We start from the raw sequence: 18,493 nt of genomic DNA, 5'->3' as shown, positions 1-18,493 counted from the left end.
AACTAGAGTCAATTGTTTACATAACCACCAATAAATCAATAAATTGTTTAAATTTCAGGCTAAAGTTTATTTATGTAATGGAATTTAATCTCGGTTTGATGTAAAATATTACCAGACCTAAACTTACCTAAGTGTATATATTACGTTTGAACCGATAATTACCAACTCCACAATCTAAAACCTGGTTTTCAAAAATAATACCAAAATCAATGATATTCCATAGCAGATCCTATATTTAAGTAATCACCTCCGATATCAAAGTTTTGATATCTGACAATATATTGTGCTCATTTCAATTTAAATAAAATTGTGAAATCGTTAATATCTCTTACAACTTATAAATATATGATAAAATATATTGTTTTTATTCATAAAAACTATTTGGAATTTCATAACTTAATGTACCAATTATTTATTTATATATAATATATTATTTGTATGTAATTTAGACAATATTTTTAGGGTCAATCTGTTTTATGGTAACAATACTTTGATATGATAACAATCTATACCATTATATCTTAACCTTCATGATTTAACAAATATTTTGAATTTGCTAACTTAAGATATCAATTATTTTTTATGTATTATACTGTTTATATGTAATCTAGACCTATATAGTTCAAATATTATTTTTATGATTGGTAGAATGATACAAAATTAATAGGTTTTAGCGTACTGAATATTATAACTTGAGTAATAAAATTTGAAATTCTAAATAAATAAAAAAAATATCATGAGTTTTTTTAATTTCTTTAGTTTTCCTAACTTTTTTCAAAAAAATCAATTTCATCAATAATGTAAAGATTCTTTTAAGAAAATACACTTCACATAATTTTGAAATTTCAAAATAATTTTAAAGCAGTATTAGTCTGTATATTTTGATGACAAAAATAAAATAATAATAATTTTAAATACCTCTACACATCTTTAAATGGGTCAATGCAATTATTTTGGGTCTAAATAAGTATTTGTAAAATTAAATAGGTCTGAACAACTCGAAATAAAATTTTACCCATTTTAAAAATCTTAACAGAGCATATGATGTGTTTTTATGACATATTTTTCACTTTGATTCTTTTATCAGCATATATACACAATTTACAAGATCACACATATACAAATATAAAATATGTTGTTGAACAATAATAAATATTTGACATTGCAAATTGACAAAACACCCGCGCGGAAGCGCATGTCAAAAGCTAGTTGTATATTTAAAGTTTAAACCATATAGGTAAAGAGTTCAAAACAAAACTAGGAAAAAAACATCAATAAAGATCTATAGTAAATAACACATTTATTTTGTATATGAACGATTAAGATTTTTTCAAATAAAAAATCGCTTTTTTACTTCTCGAATAGTTCTCAAAAGAAATAATCTTGAGAAATTGCATCCCATACCTTAAACTTTTATCCTAATTAATCAAGTACCCTAAATCCCCTAATGTTATGCCTTTCTCCACAGACACATAGTTGTCACATCCTTGGTATTTTCACTCTTTTCAGTATATTGAGCTAATTTGCTCAATAATCTTCATAAGAATTCAATTTTTTTAATTAATGTTTCATACTGAATTGACCCTGATTGTCGCTCTCTTTTTACTATTCTAGTAGGAATCACCGAAATATCACAACATTTTATATTATTCTATTTATATATATAGTCAAAGAAATCATTGTTCGAAACAGTTTATTAACTAGAATTTCATATTGTCTTTCCGAGTAATTATGGTTTGCAACAAGAACTTCATTACCATCAAACGAGAACGTCAACAATTGAATTTATTACCGTTGTCACCATCTGTTTTTAGATTTGTCAATTACATTTAAATAGTTCAATTGAACCGAAACTTCTATCTTTCCAAATCCGTTAGAAAAAATCCAAAAAAAATCAATCAAGGTTTTTTCGAAATTTAAAATAAATTGACAATTAAATAAATTAAAAGAATTGAAGCAAAAAAAATCAACCGACCAATGTAGGATTATAGAAACAAAAAAAGAAAAAATCAACTGCCATCAGTTTGAAGCAACAAATTTATTTTCCTTTTTCCTTTCTTGACGGTAAAAATTTTAGTCTAAAAATTCGGTATATGGTCAGGTTCAAAAAAATTAGACTAGAATATCTTTGCGAACTCCTAGTTTATACGAATTTCCAGAGGTAGAACGACTTACTCTAGCCTACGAGTCATGGACTCATGGCGACCAAAAACGGCTTAACCAATAAAACCTGATGATACTGACCCATTTCAAAAGTTAGCCTCAAGAAAACAAAAAAAAAGAGTTTTTCAAATATGACCTAAAATTTTAAGTCAACCATAAAATTAACTCATGATTTTTTTGAAACATTTTTTTTCTCTATTCATCCTAGAAGTTCGAGTTATTCACGAAAATGCCATTATATTTTTTTTTCTTTTTTTGAAATTGATTTTTTTACCTTATCATCCTCATCTTCACCAATTATTTACAATATTTCCATTGTCATAAATACACTAACCACCATGAACAACCAATTTAAAGCTCTTAGTGCACCTAAGTTTCGATTTTTGCTCTTCATATCTCATTACTTATGCACACAAATCACATTTCTTTCACTCTCTCTTCAAATCCATCAAAAAACAAGATTTTGATTCCAAGCTTTGTAAGGTTCATAGAGACATTGAAGCTCATGAATCGTGGTCATTAACGACTTGGTAGCTTTTGTAGTGAAGTTCTCGGTGCTTGGAGAAGCTAAGCAAGTAATCTCACAGGTTCAAGGTATGAAATCATTTTTTCTCAGATCTATTCTTGAAGACTCTCAGAAGACTTTGCTAGATGTGTTCTAACTTTCCTTTATTAAAAAAACCGAAAATTTTTCTCAGATAAATAGGTTAGTTTTGCAATTGACCGAGGTTTGTCAGAAATTTGACTTTTTATAGAAGACTTCTCGGGAAAAACTTCTAGAGAAGTCTTCTCTGGAAAAGTCAAACATTGTCAAGTGCAAAAGTATCTCAGGTAGACTTTTTGCAACATTGAAAAGACTTTCAGAAGACTTCTATAATAGTCTTTCCGAGAAGACTTCCCGAGAAGTCTTCTATAAAAAGTCAAGTTTCTGACAAACTTCGATCAATTGCAAAACTAACATGTTTATCCGAGAAGACTTCTCGAGAAGACTTCTCTGGCATTTTCGAGAATTTTTAAAATTCAAAATTAAGTCAATATTTACAAAGGAAGACTTCCCAAGATGTCTTCGGTAGAGTAAACTTCTTAAGAAATCTTCCTTCGTAAATTTGCAATTGCAAAAAATGACTTAAATAGAAGACTCTACGTCTTAGGAAGTCTTCTACGTCAATGTTAAATAAACTTTCATTTTCTCTACAATTAAAATGATTTCTTAGTAATTTCTTATTAATTCATGTGTATTAGTTAATATTGGGACTCATTGATGAAATTCATAACTTATTTGGTGATAATTATGAGATTTCAAATATTTATGTTTACTAATGTTTCTAGCTAATACGAGAAGATTTCTGGAGAAGTCTTCTACGTTACATTTTCAAGAGTGTTAAGTAATTTCAAGGTATGTTTTTATCTTTCAAAAGTGTTAAGTAACTTCAAGAATATCAAGTCATGTGGTTTAATGTGTCTTTTTAGATTGTAAGGTATAATTTTTAACTTAAATGAGATTTAAAATTTCAACTTTCACTTAAAATTCAAGTTTGATCTTTTGTGAATTTGACTAAGTTTTCTTGTGAAGTCTTCTCTCTAGTTTTAGTAAATTTGACTAAGTTTTTGTGTTGTTGTGTTTTGTTATGAGTGATTAGCATTGTTAAAAAAAATTATTGGTATGTTGTATCAATAACTTCAATAATGTTAAATACTTTTGGAAAAACATGAACGTATATACCAAATTTTTTTGATTAACATCTCTTCAAGTTTACAAAAAAATTCACAACTAAAATAGTACACATACAAATCATAAAACATGCCACAAACAAAACTATTACACATGGAGCTAGATATCATTTCTCAACATAGATAAGCTTGGACTCCACTTGACATCATTCTTTTGTACCACTTTGGGCAGAAGACTTCCCGAAGACTTCGTGGGAAGTTTTCTAGCATAAAATACATTAGAAAACTTCTCAAGAAGTCTTCCAAGAGTCTTCCGAGAGTCTTCCAAGAGTCTTCCGAAAATCTTCCAAGAGTTTTCTGTGAAGTCTTCCAAAGTCTGACTCAGATCTGAAAAAAATCTTCATATTCAAAAGTATTCAAATGACTTCGAAACATAGAAAACTTCAAAAATAAAATCTTTATGCTTAAATAGTCAACAAAACAATCAAATTAAGTTGAATCTATAACTTTTTATAATCTAATATATAAAACACACAAAATACATATCCAAAATTTGTACCACTTTGGGCAGAAGACTTCAGAAAACTTTGTGGGAAGTCTTGTAGCATAAAATGCATTAGAAGACTTGCCTAATTAAAGTCTTCCGAGAGTCTTCTGAGAAGTCTTTCAAAGTTTGTCTCATATCTGAAAAACCTGCAAATTCAAAAACATTCAAATGACTTCAAAACAGAGAAAAACTTCAAAAATATAATTTTATGCTTAAATAAAAACAAAGCAGTCACATTAAGATGAATCTATAGCATTTTAGAATCTAATAAATAAAACACACAATAATACATATCCAAAATTTATAGATCTACCTTTGAAGAAGTGAAAGGTGAGAACCATGTAATAAAAAACCTGCAAAAAGAAGATAAATTAGTGAGAAAACATAAAAAAAAATGAGTAATGGATTTAAAGTTTTGTGTTCTGATATTCAAAGAGTTTAGAGAGAGGTTGGAGAGTTTTAGATTAAAAAACATTACATTTTTGTTGCAGCTATTTGAGAGGAAAAAAGAGAATGTGTAAATTTACTTATATATGGAGACAAAAATTTCAATTAGGTTAAATATTTTTGATACAGAAGACTTCTTGGGAAAGACTAGAAGACTTCCCAGGAAGTCTTCTAGACCCAAAAATCAAATACATGAAAAGAATTCTAGAAGATTTCGCTTTAGGCGGGAAACCTAAATTTTACTAAAATTTAGGTGGGAATATGTCAGAAGAAGTATTATTGGGAAGACTTACAGAAGTTTCCAAACCATAACCTAATCAAATAACTAACTAAATAGCAAAAAACAATTCATTAAACTTAAAATCTACTTATAAAGCGTTTAATATACACAAAACTAAACACATGTAAGTTAATTTTTTTTTTAAAAAAGTTAAGATTCTAAAAGGGCAAATGTCCAAAATAGCACCTTTCTAAGTTTATATCACAAAAATAACATTCAAAAACTAAAATGACCAAAATAGCACATTTCTAAGTTTATATCTTATCCCCAAAACCTCATTTCTCAATTCTAAACCCTAAACCCTAAATTCTAAATCCTAAACCTTAAACTCTAAACCCTAAACCCTAAACTCTAAACCCTAAATCTTAAACCCTAAACCCTAAACTCTAAACCCTAAACCCTAAACTCTAAACCCTAAACCCTAAATTCTAAACCCTAAACCCTAAACCCTAAACCCTAAACCCTAAACTCTAAACCCTAAACCCTAAACCCTAAATCCTAAACCCCACCCTTTAACTCTAAACCCTAAGTTTGTGACTTTTGATAAAACATTAAGTGCTATTTTTGTGACTTTTGACTTTGAGTGCTAGTTTGGGAACAAAAACTTGATTTAGTGCTATTTTTGTCTTTTTCTCATTCTAAAATCTAACCCTAAATACAAAAAAATACTATAACAAATGTTACTAAACCCTAAATCAAAGTCTTCTCTGAGCCTTCCAGACCCTATAATCAAATAACTAAGCAAAAACACTTCCTTAAACTTAAAAGAAACTTAGAAAGTGTTTAAATCAAGTAATTAGATAGTCACTAAACACATATATGTCAAACTAAAAAAAAAAGATAAGATTTCAAAATATAACCCTAAAAATACCAACTATACTATAACATATGTTACGAGACCCTAAACTGAAGGCTATCATGATTCAATCTACATTCACTCATCTATGTTAAAAATAATTCAATTTTAGTAAAACTAAATTTTCATCATTTAGAAATGTTTATTAATACATGATTTTGTTTTTTTCTCTTTAGAAAATAATAGAAGACTTCTCGAAGACTTCGGTTTAGGCAGGAAACCTAAATTCTTCTAAAATTTAGGCGGAAACCCTAAATTCTAATAAAATTTAGGTGGGATATGTCAGAAGACTTCTTGGGAAGTCTTCTGTGAGTCTTCCAAACCTTATAATCAAATAACTAAACAAAAAAAACACTTCTTTAAACTTTTAAGATACTTAGAAAGTGTTTAAATCAAGTTATTATATAGTCACTCGACACATATAGGTCATTTTTTTTAAAAAAAATAAGATTTTCAAAATCTAACCCTAAATATACCACCAATATTATAACATATGTTACCAAATCCTAAACCAAAGTTATCGTGAGTTAATCTACTTTCACTCATCTATGTTGAAAATAATTTAATTTTAGTAAAACTAAATTTACATCATTTAGAAATTTTTATTATTACATGATTTCAATATTTTTCCTATCAAAATATTTTTTAAAAAATTAAATTATTTTAAAGATCTACTGAACGAGAAGATCTCTACTGCTGCTTGATCTCTCATTCAACAAAGAGTTATTTCTTCACTAGTATTTTTTAAGTGCTGCACATATTTAATAGAAGTTGGGTGAAAGTTCCCATTTGGAAGATAAGTTGATATGATGCATTTGAGCTTTATGTATTGGCAGTTCTATGGAAATTTTCTTGATGAAAATCGGTTTTGTAATGTAAATGAAAGCTTTTGATAATGGCGTATAAAACTCAGCGGCGGCACTAAAAACAAAAGTTTACCGGCATCATTTTAATTATTACTAGATCTTGTCGGGTATTTGCTTTAATTTGTAAAAACATTATAAATTTATAACTAATTGGTAATTGTTGGATTTTAAAAATTATGGTCCTGTTATATATTATTGTTTGACTATTATTGTATTCGTAATACGAATAAAAGAATACTAATACATTCATATTTTTTTTTTGTTTCATTGTTTATTTGATATTGTAACCTAAATATTATAGCTATTTCTAGTATTGTATATCTAATTCTATTTTGGTGGCCCATAAAAAAAATTAGAAAGAAGGTTTACTCAATCTATTAGTTCCTTTGTATTGTATTTTTATATATATTGAAAACAATTTTATAACGGTTATTGTAAAATACATTAGTAAAAATCAATTTTTGAATACATATATATTTTTGAATCAATTTTTCTTGTAAATTTTGTTTAACGATTAATTTAGACAAAATGTGTTTTTAGTTAATTAGATTGGACCAGTTGCACAAATAAAATAATTAGATTGAGTCATTTTTGTATATTTTAAATCTGGTCCAAACAAATAATTTATAAAAATATAATGGACTTCAATTTTTTTAATAACATAAGCCCATTATTATTTTTAATATATTGTTATCCATATTTTCAAACAACATTATATTTATTTTTAATTATGTTATTCTTGTTTCCAAACATTCCCAAATGTACTTCTACTTTAATAAGATAGAAGATATAATATTGCAAAAATAAGCTATAATTTATTTTTTCATGTCACTATTAAATATCATATATGTGTCATCATATAATTAATCGTGTTTTTTACCTACCATAGTATTTTATACGTACCATCATATAAATAATCATATATATTATATTTTTAAAACTTAATATGAAATATAAAAATCATAATTTACGTTGGTGTTTGAAATTTCTTTGAATTGTATTTTTCTTAAATATATTTAAAACATTTTTATAATGGTTATAAAAAACATTTTAGTAAAATCAGTTTTTGAATATGTGTATATTTTTGAATCAATTTTTGATATAAATAAATTTTAAATTAATATTTTGATTTGAAATATGTATGTAAAATTTAAATTTTGTTTTATGATTATTATAGACAAAGATGTTTTTAGGTAATTAGATTGGGCCATCAATTTTCGTGTATTTTAAAGCTGGCCCATATATATAGTTTTCATAATATAATGAGTTTTCAATTTTTTTTACAACATAAGCCCATTATTTTTTTCCTTTAATATATTGTTATCCATGTTTCCAAACAACACTATATTTTTTTAATTGTTATCTATGTTGCCAAACAAAAGATTAAATTAGTTCTACTTTAATAAGATTCCTCACCATCTTTACATAGCACGTTTTTCACATATCTTCTTTTCTTTATTGTATTATACTTGTTTAAAAAAAAGTGATTGGACAATATAAATTACACTTATTTTAAATCAAATCTTTTTGCGGTAAAGGGAGCTGTATGAGTATCGTCACCTGGCTTTGAGTGTGGCCACCCATATCGCTTTTAAGTGATAAGAAAACATAGATTTTATGTGCTTGGTGGTGATTAGTAATTGGGCCTAGAAAGTCTTTAGAATCACACCACAGTTATAAAAAATAAAGTGAAATTTTATATATCATCATCTGTATAGATCTTGTGGATTTTTTTCCTAATATAAGAGAAATGGGTATACAAATAGTCAAAAGTTATAAAATTATTTCATGACCACGTACAATGGTTTCAATACCTATTTCATTATCAACACTGTGTTTTCACTTTTTAACATTCTACATCATCTTCCATTTCTTCCACCTCATTTATTCAACACCTACTTCATCTTAACTCTTTACAATGGTTTGTTTTACAAATTTCGACACCATATCCCCATTATCTTTAATTTATATATTTATCTTTTACAACATAATAATTACATATTAATAATTTGATTGTAATTATCTTCAAAACGAAAATAAGATATAAAGATTATTATTGGGATCCATTTAACAAAATAGGTTTAAAACACTAAAATAGTTGATTATAATGAAAATGACATTTTTCTGTATTCAAATAAAATGAGAGTAGTTTCTATTTATAGATAAATTTTTTTTTGAATTTTGATACAATTTTGATATTTTTTTCAAAAGTTTATTTTATAATAAATGCTTTCAAATTATTGAGTGAGAATAAAAAACAAAAAAAATCTGCACAATTAATGAGATTTTTTTGTCCAATCTGAAGCGACATGTGGCAGCACTGTGCCACAAAAAAAATTTAATAGTTGAAACTTTATAACAGTTGTTGAATTAGATACAATATTTCAACACTTTCACTGGAGGAGTTTAAACACTTGAAACTCACTTTCAACAGTCTCATTGTACATAGTCTAATAAAAGGTGTGAAAATTAAAATCCCAAGGACCAATCAGTCCTAAGTGTCGTCATACCATTCGTTAGTCAGATCAAAAGATAAAATCTCCACGTCACCAGCTGCATGCCCTCGTCGTGTCTCCCTTCACTCAACAAAACGTATCCTTCAATTTTCACCAACGTCGCCTAAAATCTCTGAAACACACACAAAATAACACACAGAGAGACAGAGAGAGATTTGGTTATCAGATCAAACCAAAAATGGGGAAGAGAAGAGGCGTCTCCGCGGTGAACGTGGTTTTCGGGTGGCTGAGAAAGCAATCCAAGAAGGTTAAGATAGCTTTAGGGGTCATCCTCTCTCTGCTTCTCATCGTGTTTCTTAAATTCACCGTTAAGAATTACAATCACTTCTTTATCGCCTCCGAGCTCATCCATGCAGCCGGAATCATAATCCTCATCTACAAACTCACCCGACAAAAGACATGCTCCGGTAATAATCATGCTTACGTTACATAATAAGCGCTGACTTATTAATACAAGTGTATATTTGTTTTTTTTTTATGTTTTGTAATAATATAATAAGCTCTAAACTTTGGCTTGTCTGATGAAAATGTGAAATGCATGGTGTAAATTATTAGGTCTTTCTTTAAAGTCTCAAGAAGTGACAGCAGTGTTTCTTGCTGTGAGACTGATCTGCAGCATAAACATGGAAGGTGACATCCATACAGTACTCGATTTCGCCACTTTGGTTTCGACGCTGTGGGTCATTTATATGATTCGGTTCACGCTGAAAGCATCTTATATAAAGACTCTTGACACCGGCCACAATTACCATGTGGTAAATATGGTTTTGGATTTAAAGAATGTGATAATTTGTTCCTTCTGTCAAGATGATTAAGTAACATGTTTTTTTTAATCCATCAGCTTGTTCCATCTGCTATTCTTGCGTTGATTATCCACCCGAAAATGAGTTATAACTACATACACAGTGTCATGTGGGCTTTTTGCGTTTACGCTGAATCTGTCTCTGTTCTGCCTCAGCTTCGATTAATGCAGAATGCCCAAGTAAGCCACTACATTTCAATGTTAGCTAATGTAGACGTTTTTGGTGACATATCTACAGAATTTCAGGATTAATTTAGCCTTAACTCCATGATTAACCCAATCATCTATAAAATAACAAGTGTAGCATTTTTTCTCTAACAAAAATTGCAGATCATAGAGCCTTTCACAGCTCATTACGTGTTTGCACTGGGAATCGCTAGATTCTTAGCGTGCGCTCATTGGCTTATCCAGGTAAAGTAGTAAGATTCTTCCATAATTACTAAGCTTCAAGAGACTAATGAGTCTGAAAGTGGATAGGTCTTTGAGACGCGTGGACGATACCTATGGCTGATCGGCGCTGGTTACTTTTGGTTCCCGGTGGCTCTAGTAGCCGAGCTCATTCAAACCTTCATCCTTGCCGACTTCTGCTACTACTATGTGAAAAGGTAATCGCAGACTTTGAGAACCCGAGGCAGAAAAGATTTGAATATGTTTGTAACGATTTGGGACTTGGCAATGGTGTTGATGTGTTTTATTATATCTTACAGTGTTATGGAGGGTCAGCTCGTACTGAAGATGCCGGTTTAGATCGGCGTATATGAATACATTTTGTTTTTTATTTTCGTCAAAGTAGAATGATAAAAACAATCTTGACATGTTTCTTTCTGCCTTTTCCTGCTTTCTTATCTAAGAATGATTAGAGAAGTTTAAGGAGTATCAATATAGCCAAGAATAGTCTTGTTTTCATTTAACAATTAAGACTATTTATATTGTGTGGCGAGCCGAAGATGAGTTCAGATCGTTCGTTAACCACCAGAATCGTTTTTAAGCACCCTTTTTATTCATCATTTTTGTCCGATGTTTAGAATTACAACCATTCCTGTTTGATATTAATATTAAAAGTTTGATTATAGGTTGCCGTAGAATTACAGCTCTGAACAAAATACAATTATTCTAATTCCCCTCAAAAATATATAAATAAACAGACAGAACAAACTAAGTTACAAATATCGTAGAAAAAAATAAAATTCATAGTTCAGAGGCCGAAATTGCAAGCCTGGACAAACTCCAAGTCGTAGTCAACGTGTTTGGTCCAAAGCGGCCTAAACTGGTTCATGGCAATGTCCAGCCACGGCTTCATATTACCGTTGAAGTGTACCACCGCAGCGTTACGGATCTCATCCATACTAATGCTCGGATTATAACCCAACCCAAGCACATGCCACGATTTGTCCAGCGGCTTTGTGGTCGAGTAAAACGTGATCAAACCCGGTGGCAACGTCCCCAGCTTCCACAGAGCCCTGTTCTCGTTCTGCAGAGTTCACACAAAACAAAAGTCAATATACACATTCTTCTCAAAACGGTAGAAAACATTATCACAACAAAAGGTTTACCAAATTTTGCCAGTAGTGATACTCTTCAGTGCACTTCTCTCTTCTCCAAGCATCGAGATCAAAGAAGTTCATCCCATAAGCCCACGCGCACGCTTTGGGATTAAACTTCTCTTTGATCAAAGGATGCGAGAAGTTCATGTACTGAGCATACCGATGGAACGAACCGAAACAAGTCTCTACAGCTCCATTCACTTTCCCATCCATATCAATCTCCCAAAGCCCCGTTAAATCCTTCTGCACAACCACATCGTCGTCCAAGAAGAGTATCCTATGCAGCTTCGGGTACATCTCAGGCAAATAAAACCTCAAGTGGTTCAATATCGACAGATACTTGGGGTTCCTAAACTTCATATTGGTAGTATCCTTGGTCGCGTTCTCGAGCTTATTCTCGAAATAGAACTTCTGGAGATTCGAAGACTCCAACTGCTTCAGCACGGGAACATACGAAGAGTTTAAAAACGTGTAGTCCTCCACAGCTTTCACCTCCACGTGCGCTCCTTTATACTCCTTGAGCTTGAACATAACCTGCATCGCCCCGAGGTTCATCTTATCAGTCACCACGTGGAACACGTGCTTCCACGGCTCCTTCGCGTTCTTCACAGCGGAGTTCACCACCACCGAGGCTGCGATCACGTTATCCGAAAAGATCGCGTAATGGTAAAGACTCGGATCCTCTAGCTCCGCCGGTTTATCTTTCCCTTCATCGGTGTACTTCTCCGGATGAGCGATCCTCTCTTCCATCAGCCTCATCGCGAGGCAATGCAATCCTTTCGGGATCGATTTCGCGGCGATCAAGCTCGAGAACGCGCCTTGCTTCTTGGCGTTGGTCAGCTGCTCGTTGACGGCGAAGATCGTGTCCTTGAGCTTCTGGATCTTGAGCTGGTTGTCGAACGACTCCTTGGCTTCGGCGATCACCTGGCGAGTCATCTTGATCCGTTCCTTGACCTCTTTCTCGAACTGACGAAGCGTGGATTCGTCGATGGAGGAGGATCCGTCGGAGTCGTGGAGAGCTCGGTAGGAAGGTTTGTTGATCAGATCTGTGTAGTTTCTCGAGAGATCTGCGAAGATTCTCACGAGCTTCGAGTTCTCGAGCTTGAGCTTCCGAGCGTACGAGGCGTAGGCTAGGGCTAACGATCGGTGGTCGTCGGCTTGTTTCCGGATCTGGAGGAGGCGCGGCTTGAGCGGATCCGGTTTGATATCCAACATGGATCTTCTGATGGATCCGACTCCCTAAAATTCCACAAAAATGTCACAAATCGGAGATTGAATCGGAGAGATTGGTGGAAGAGAACTTACGGGAAGGAGGAGATCAGGTGAATCGTTATTAGACTCGGAAGCGAAGAGGAAGGAGAGAGCGAAGAGGGAGAGTGCGATAGTGGCGACGAAACCTGTGAGTCTGATTCTAATCGCAGGAGATCCGACGCCGCGTAAGAGTCGGTGGTGATTAGCCATTTTGCGCGAGTGCACTTGTGTCTTGCTTACTTTACAGTTCCATTCGATTGTACTAGCTATTAATGGAGTGACTGGATCGTGTACGCGGCCGAATATCGCAAATGATTGTTTAGGAGAGTAACAATAATGTCGGTAACCATTTTTCAAAATTTTAATGTTGAATTAATATGATCAGTCAAATCAAATGAGTTTCGATAGAAAATTTTACTTCATTTACATTGCCACTTGACAGTGGGTCAGTGGCAGCTAGTGTTTTTTTTTTCTTTTTTTTTTTGTCAACTGGCAGCTAGTGTTTATATACCAGATCTGAAATTTGATTAAAAGAATATGTAAACTTTTATATAAGAAATATACCTAAACTGATGCATATATGAAACTTTTATCCCGGTTAAAATTATTTTCAACGACGTTTAATTTTACCCTCCAAAATAGAGTTTGCGATAAGATTTATCCAATTTTACTACTATTTATATTTTATAATAGAATAAAAATAGAGAAATTCTCGAAGATAATTTTTTTAATTTATTTCACAAAAATAACTTTCAAAAAATAAAATGACCAAATAAATTTTATTAAAGGTAAATATATATTTATACCATATGATTAATTAATATAGACTTATTGTTTAGAGTTAAATAATAGGGTTTTGAGGTGAAATTTCAAATTTTTAAAAAATAAATATTAAAATTTCAAAATAAAAAATATTATTTTTGTCATTTTTTCTTTTGAAGGTCATTTTGATGACAAAAACTTAAAAATAACATATTTAAGAGAGTTACCAAAAAATAAGATATAATTATTTTTTATTTTATTTTTTACTAAAAATGAAATTAGACGAAGTGAAACTCATCCCCTAGTTATTATTAATGAAGTGATTTGCATAGGTGTCATCACCACATTCAATTTCAACAAAAATAATGACATGTCTTTGGCAAATGATGACATGGTCTCTCAAAAATGATGACATGTACTATTTTCCTTTATAAAAAATTTATATTTTTAAAAAATGTTCTTTTATTATAGTAATAACTATTAACTCATATATTATCATAAATATAATTATTTTAGGTGTTTATTTTGGCAATACTACTTAAATATAGTGATAATTAATAAATCATATCCCCTAGATATTATTTGTGAAGTGATTTTGCCACATGTCATCTCTACAACCATTTTCACCAAAAAAATGACATGACATACTAAAATTGATGACATGGCATATGGTTAAAAGTGACATGAACAACTATATTTAATGTCAATTTCAATTTTTGGTAACTTTTGATAATATGGTAATAACTCATAAATCATCATTACAATAAATCTATTCAAATATGTCATTAAATAATATGATAAGAGAAATATAAAATATTTTTTAAATTTCGAAATATTATTTAAATATATTATTATAATCATAATTTTTATTAGTAAACAATATTTTCAAAATTTTATACAATCTTTTTAATTAAAAATTAAATTTTTAAATGTAGTATCTTTTGTTTATTTTTGATATTCTTTTAGATTTTATATTTTGATAATTAGAAAAAAATTATATCAATTTTACTTTACAAAAGTTAATTTAATATATCTTATCCAAAATAAACAAATGGAAATCTATCTAAACTATTATTTTAAATATAACTTAAATATAATTTTAAATAAATCAAATTATTTATTTTATCTTAATTATATGTTTAGTTAAATTAGTATTTAATATTTATATTAAAATATTAGTTTAAAAATAATAAAATCTAAAATATTAACAAATTTTTATTGGTAAATATAATTTAAATTTAAAAATTATCCGTGAAGATAGTGCATGAAAACATCTAGTTGGTTATAAAATTACTGTACTTTGGAAAAAAAAAAATGGAATAATATTTTTTGATCTACCCAAGTGGCGAATTTAAAAGTACTTGTAATTGGTTTGTCTTTCTTCTTCTCCACCTCGGACTAGGACCCATCGGAGGCACTTACTACAGATTCAAATTGATGTTAAACCCAAGTACTTCTCGTCCCTTATCGTCTCTCTCACATTGTTCTTCTGCCAGTTCCATTTTCTTCGCTTCCAAAAAAATGTTGAAGGTCTCGTGTAACGCAACTGATAAAAAGTTACAAAGCTTCTCCTCGCATTCTCATCAATCGAATCCAGTTCATCGGATAAATGTCTTCTCCATCTCCTGTTCCCATATAAGAAAACCTGGTTTGAGTCCTCTGCGGGCGGCTGTATCTGCTGATCAAGAAAGTGTGATTCGAGCAGAACAAGGTTTGGACACACTCGCGGGTCGGCTCCGGTTGGGTAGCTTGACGGAGGATGGTTTATCGTATAAAGAGAAGTTCATAGTCAGATCCCACGAAGTGCAGAGTAACAAAACCGCTACGGTCCAAACCATTGCCAATCTTTTGCAGGTTAGATTGTAGTTTGTTTAAAACTATGTATGAATCTTGATTGGTCAATATTTTAAAAATAAGAATTTTATTTTGTTGGTTTGATGTATTTAGGAGGTGGGATGTAATCAGTTTCAGAGCGTTGGATTTTCGACTGATGGGTTTGCGACAACACCTACCATGAGGAAACTGAATCTCATTTGGGTCACTTCGAGAATGCACATTGGGATTTACAAATATCCAGCTTGGTATTTTTTTCTTCTGCTGTGTATGTTTTGATGACACAACAAATGAGCAGAGATTTTGAAATTTTTGGTTACAGGGGTGATGTGGTTGAGATAGAGACATGGTGTCAGAGTGAAGGAAGGATCGGGACAAGGCATGATTGGATTCTTAAGGATGTTGCTAACGGTGAAGTCACTGGCCGTACTACTAGGTTTCCCTCTCATCATTGTTAGCTTTCTCCATTGGTTTGTGCAATGGAACTAAATTTTCTTATGTTAAAGATATAATTTTCAGTTACTTGGATTTATGGGACTGTCATGATTTGTTGTACCTATGTGTTACCGTTTCAGCAAGTGGGTGATGATGAACCAAGACACAAGACGGCTACAGAAAGTTTCTGATGATATTCGGGACGAGCACTTGATTTTCTGTCCTAAAGAACCCAGGTAAAAGGAAATTTGTGTCCAGGCCAATGCAAATGCTTGCTGCTCAATCATATCGTTATATTCATGAAATGCCAACTACTCTTGTTTTATGTATATCTTTGTAGATTAGCATTTCCTGAGGAGGAAAATAACAGAAGCTTGAAGAAAATCCTCAAACTCGATGATCCGGCCCAGTACTCGATCATTGGACTTAAGGTATAAAATAGAACAATAAGATTCTTTGTAGGATCCAACATTCCAAAAAGGACTTTATAATCATGTTTCTTTGCGGCCAAGACGAGCTGATCTCGACATGAACCATCATGTCAATAATGTCACCTGTATTGGATGGCTTCTTGAGGTTAGTGTCATCAGGTTTTTTTTTTTAAATAACAACTTCAGTATAATCGTATGACTTTGTTTCCTGGTATTGTCAGAGCATACCTCAAGAGATTGTAGACACGCACGAACTTCAGGTCATAACTCTGGATTACAGACGAGAATGTCAGCAAAGACGATGTGGTGGATTCACTCACCACCTGAAAGAATGGCTCTGCAACATCAGGCACACAAAGCCACAACGATAGCCAGTTCTTACATCTCCTAAGGTTGTCTGGAGATGGTCAGGAAATCAACCGTGGGACAACCCTGTGGAGAAAGAAGCCCTCCAGATAGAAAATCTCTAAGCCATTTTAATAACACCATAGGAGTCAAGGGACCAATCATTTTCACATAAACCTCTTTGGTTATTTGATTATACAAGTTACATGATTGATAACAGATTCTGCCTATTACAAAGTCTCATAAATTTCAAACAATGTGAGATAAATAAATAGAAAACAGAGAATTTGTATAAGAAAAACAGAGTAAAAATACCTTGAGAGTAAAAGTAGAAATCACTACTTACAATATTTGTTTTAAAAAATATATTTATTGAAAAGTTTAAGTCAATATTAATTTTAAGGGTCCAAAATTATTTTTTTGCACTAAACCCGTAAATCTCTAGAGCCGGCCCTGTCAGCACTGTATCATATCTTACAATACTAAAATGGCTTAATGCTCAAAGGAGGGAGCTGCCACCTCATCTAATTAAATCAACCAATCAAAGTGTAAATTTGTGCCACATCATCAGCTTATTCTCACGAACATCAACTCCGTTTACTCTTCCTTTCGTTTCCTCTTGAATTAGACGAAGACGGTTGAGCAGCCCCTTCCCCTCCATCTCCTTTTCCCTCACCGTACAAATTATTTATGGATTCTTGACATTATATCCATGCCTCTTCATCTTCTATCCTCTTACAATCCTCACAATATAAGTGATAGCTACAATCACAATCTAAAGATTCTTCACACAGTGCAACAATCTTACAAAACACTGATTCTCGCCATCGCCTCCTATCTAGGTTAAGCCATCGCACCTCCATCGCATGTAAGTTACGAATCGCTTTTCTGAGTCAGTAGTTCCTAAATTAGATCTATCTACCATATGAGCTTCTGTGTCACCGTCTTTATTTTTTTTTTTTTTTGATAATCCAGGGTTCCCCGCGAATGTCATGACATTCCCTGGGCCCGGTTAGGCAGCGGGCCAGCTTCACCCGGAGGTTTTTCCCTGAGCCCGAAGGCCCAGTACCCACTTTAGGGACAGGGATGAGCAGTTCGCCTCCGGCTGGCGTCGAACTCGGAAGCATGACAAGCGTCGAACCCGGAAGCATGACAATTGTCACCGTCTTTATCTTCCCTCTTTGTTTTCGTCTCGATTTGTGTTTGTGCTTTAATATTCAGTAGATCTTATAAAATTGTTTTCTGGGAGATGATGAGTAGAGTATGCCCTATATATTCATGCTTATGTTTTCGAAGTGATCTGAATATTAGTTGACTTTGTGCTTTCTTCGGTTTTTCATAGTCGTAGAATGCACTGCGAGAGTGGTGAAGGCCAAATAGCAAGTTGTAGATGGAATTCTGCATCATCTGAATATGGAGATCGAGAAGAGGTTATAAAGAAGAAGCTTTATGAAGCAAAAGTGTGTGTGAAGCCATGGATGAACTTCAAATGGTTACATGAGTTTATACCTGCGAGTGATGATGCGCCTACCATACTCCCTCAGATCTTGGTTGCCAAAAAGGTAAAAGTAATGACTAATTTAATAAATTATTCAGGGGCCTTTTTGTATGTAATCGGTGCAATATCAACTTTGATGTTTTTCCGTCGCTACAAGGATGTCCGCACAACATCCATATCGCAGCTCTTGCCAGCCATTCCAGAGAACAAAGCTTACATACAACAGATGACAAAAAACGCTCACGT

The 18,493-nt window shown here is 32.0% G+C and overlaps 2 protein-coding genes and 1 pseudogene across 2 annotated transcripts; 2 read left to right on the top strand and 1 right to left on the bottom strand.

Moving 5' to 3' along the window:
• Positions 1 to 9,444: 9,444 nt before the first annotated feature.
• LOC106447409 (ER lumen protein-retaining receptor erd-2.2) lies at positions 9,445 to 11,058 on the top strand. Its single transcript, XM_013889325.3, has 6 exons — positions 9,445 to 9,753; positions 9,902 to 10,101; positions 10,188 to 10,328; positions 10,479 to 10,559; positions 10,626 to 10,753; positions 10,856 to 11,058. The coding sequence occupies exons 1-6, from the start codon at positions 9,525 to 9,527 to the stop codon at positions 10,893 to 10,895; spliced, it is 819 nt and encodes a 272-aa protein (XP_013744779.1). The 5' UTR covers positions 9,445 to 9,524; the 3' UTR covers positions 10,896 to 11,058.
• A 110-nt stretch (positions 11,059 to 11,168) lies between these two features.
• On the bottom strand, positions 11,169 to 13,309 carry LOC106447408 (galacturonosyltransferase 8). The gene is made up of 3 exons (XM_013889324.3): positions 12,998 to 13,309; positions 11,702 to 12,931; positions 11,169 to 11,619 (listed from the first exon to the last, which is right to left on the bottom strand). Exons 1-3 carry the CDS (start codon positions 13,151 to 13,153, stop codon positions 11,344 to 11,346), a joined length of 1,662 nt encoding a protein of 553 aa, XP_013744778.1. The 5' UTR covers positions 13,154 to 13,309; the 3' UTR covers positions 11,169 to 11,343.
• A 1,389-nt stretch (positions 13,310 to 14,698) lies between these two features.
• Positions 14,699 to 17,050, top strand: LOC106447407 (annotated as a pseudogene).
• The last annotated feature ends 1,443 nt before the right edge of the window (positions 17,051 to 18,493 follow it).

This window comes from Brassica napus, chromosome C3, assembly GCF_020379485.1.
Source record: "Brassica napus cultivar Da-Ae chromosome C3, Da-Ae, whole genome shotgun sequence".
NCBI classification, from domain to species: domain Eukaryota; kingdom Viridiplantae; phylum Streptophyta; class Magnoliopsida; order Brassicales; family Brassicaceae; genus Brassica; species Brassica napus.
Note: the sequence above shows the minus strand (reverse complement) of the source record. Positions and strands in the feature narration are given on the sequence as shown.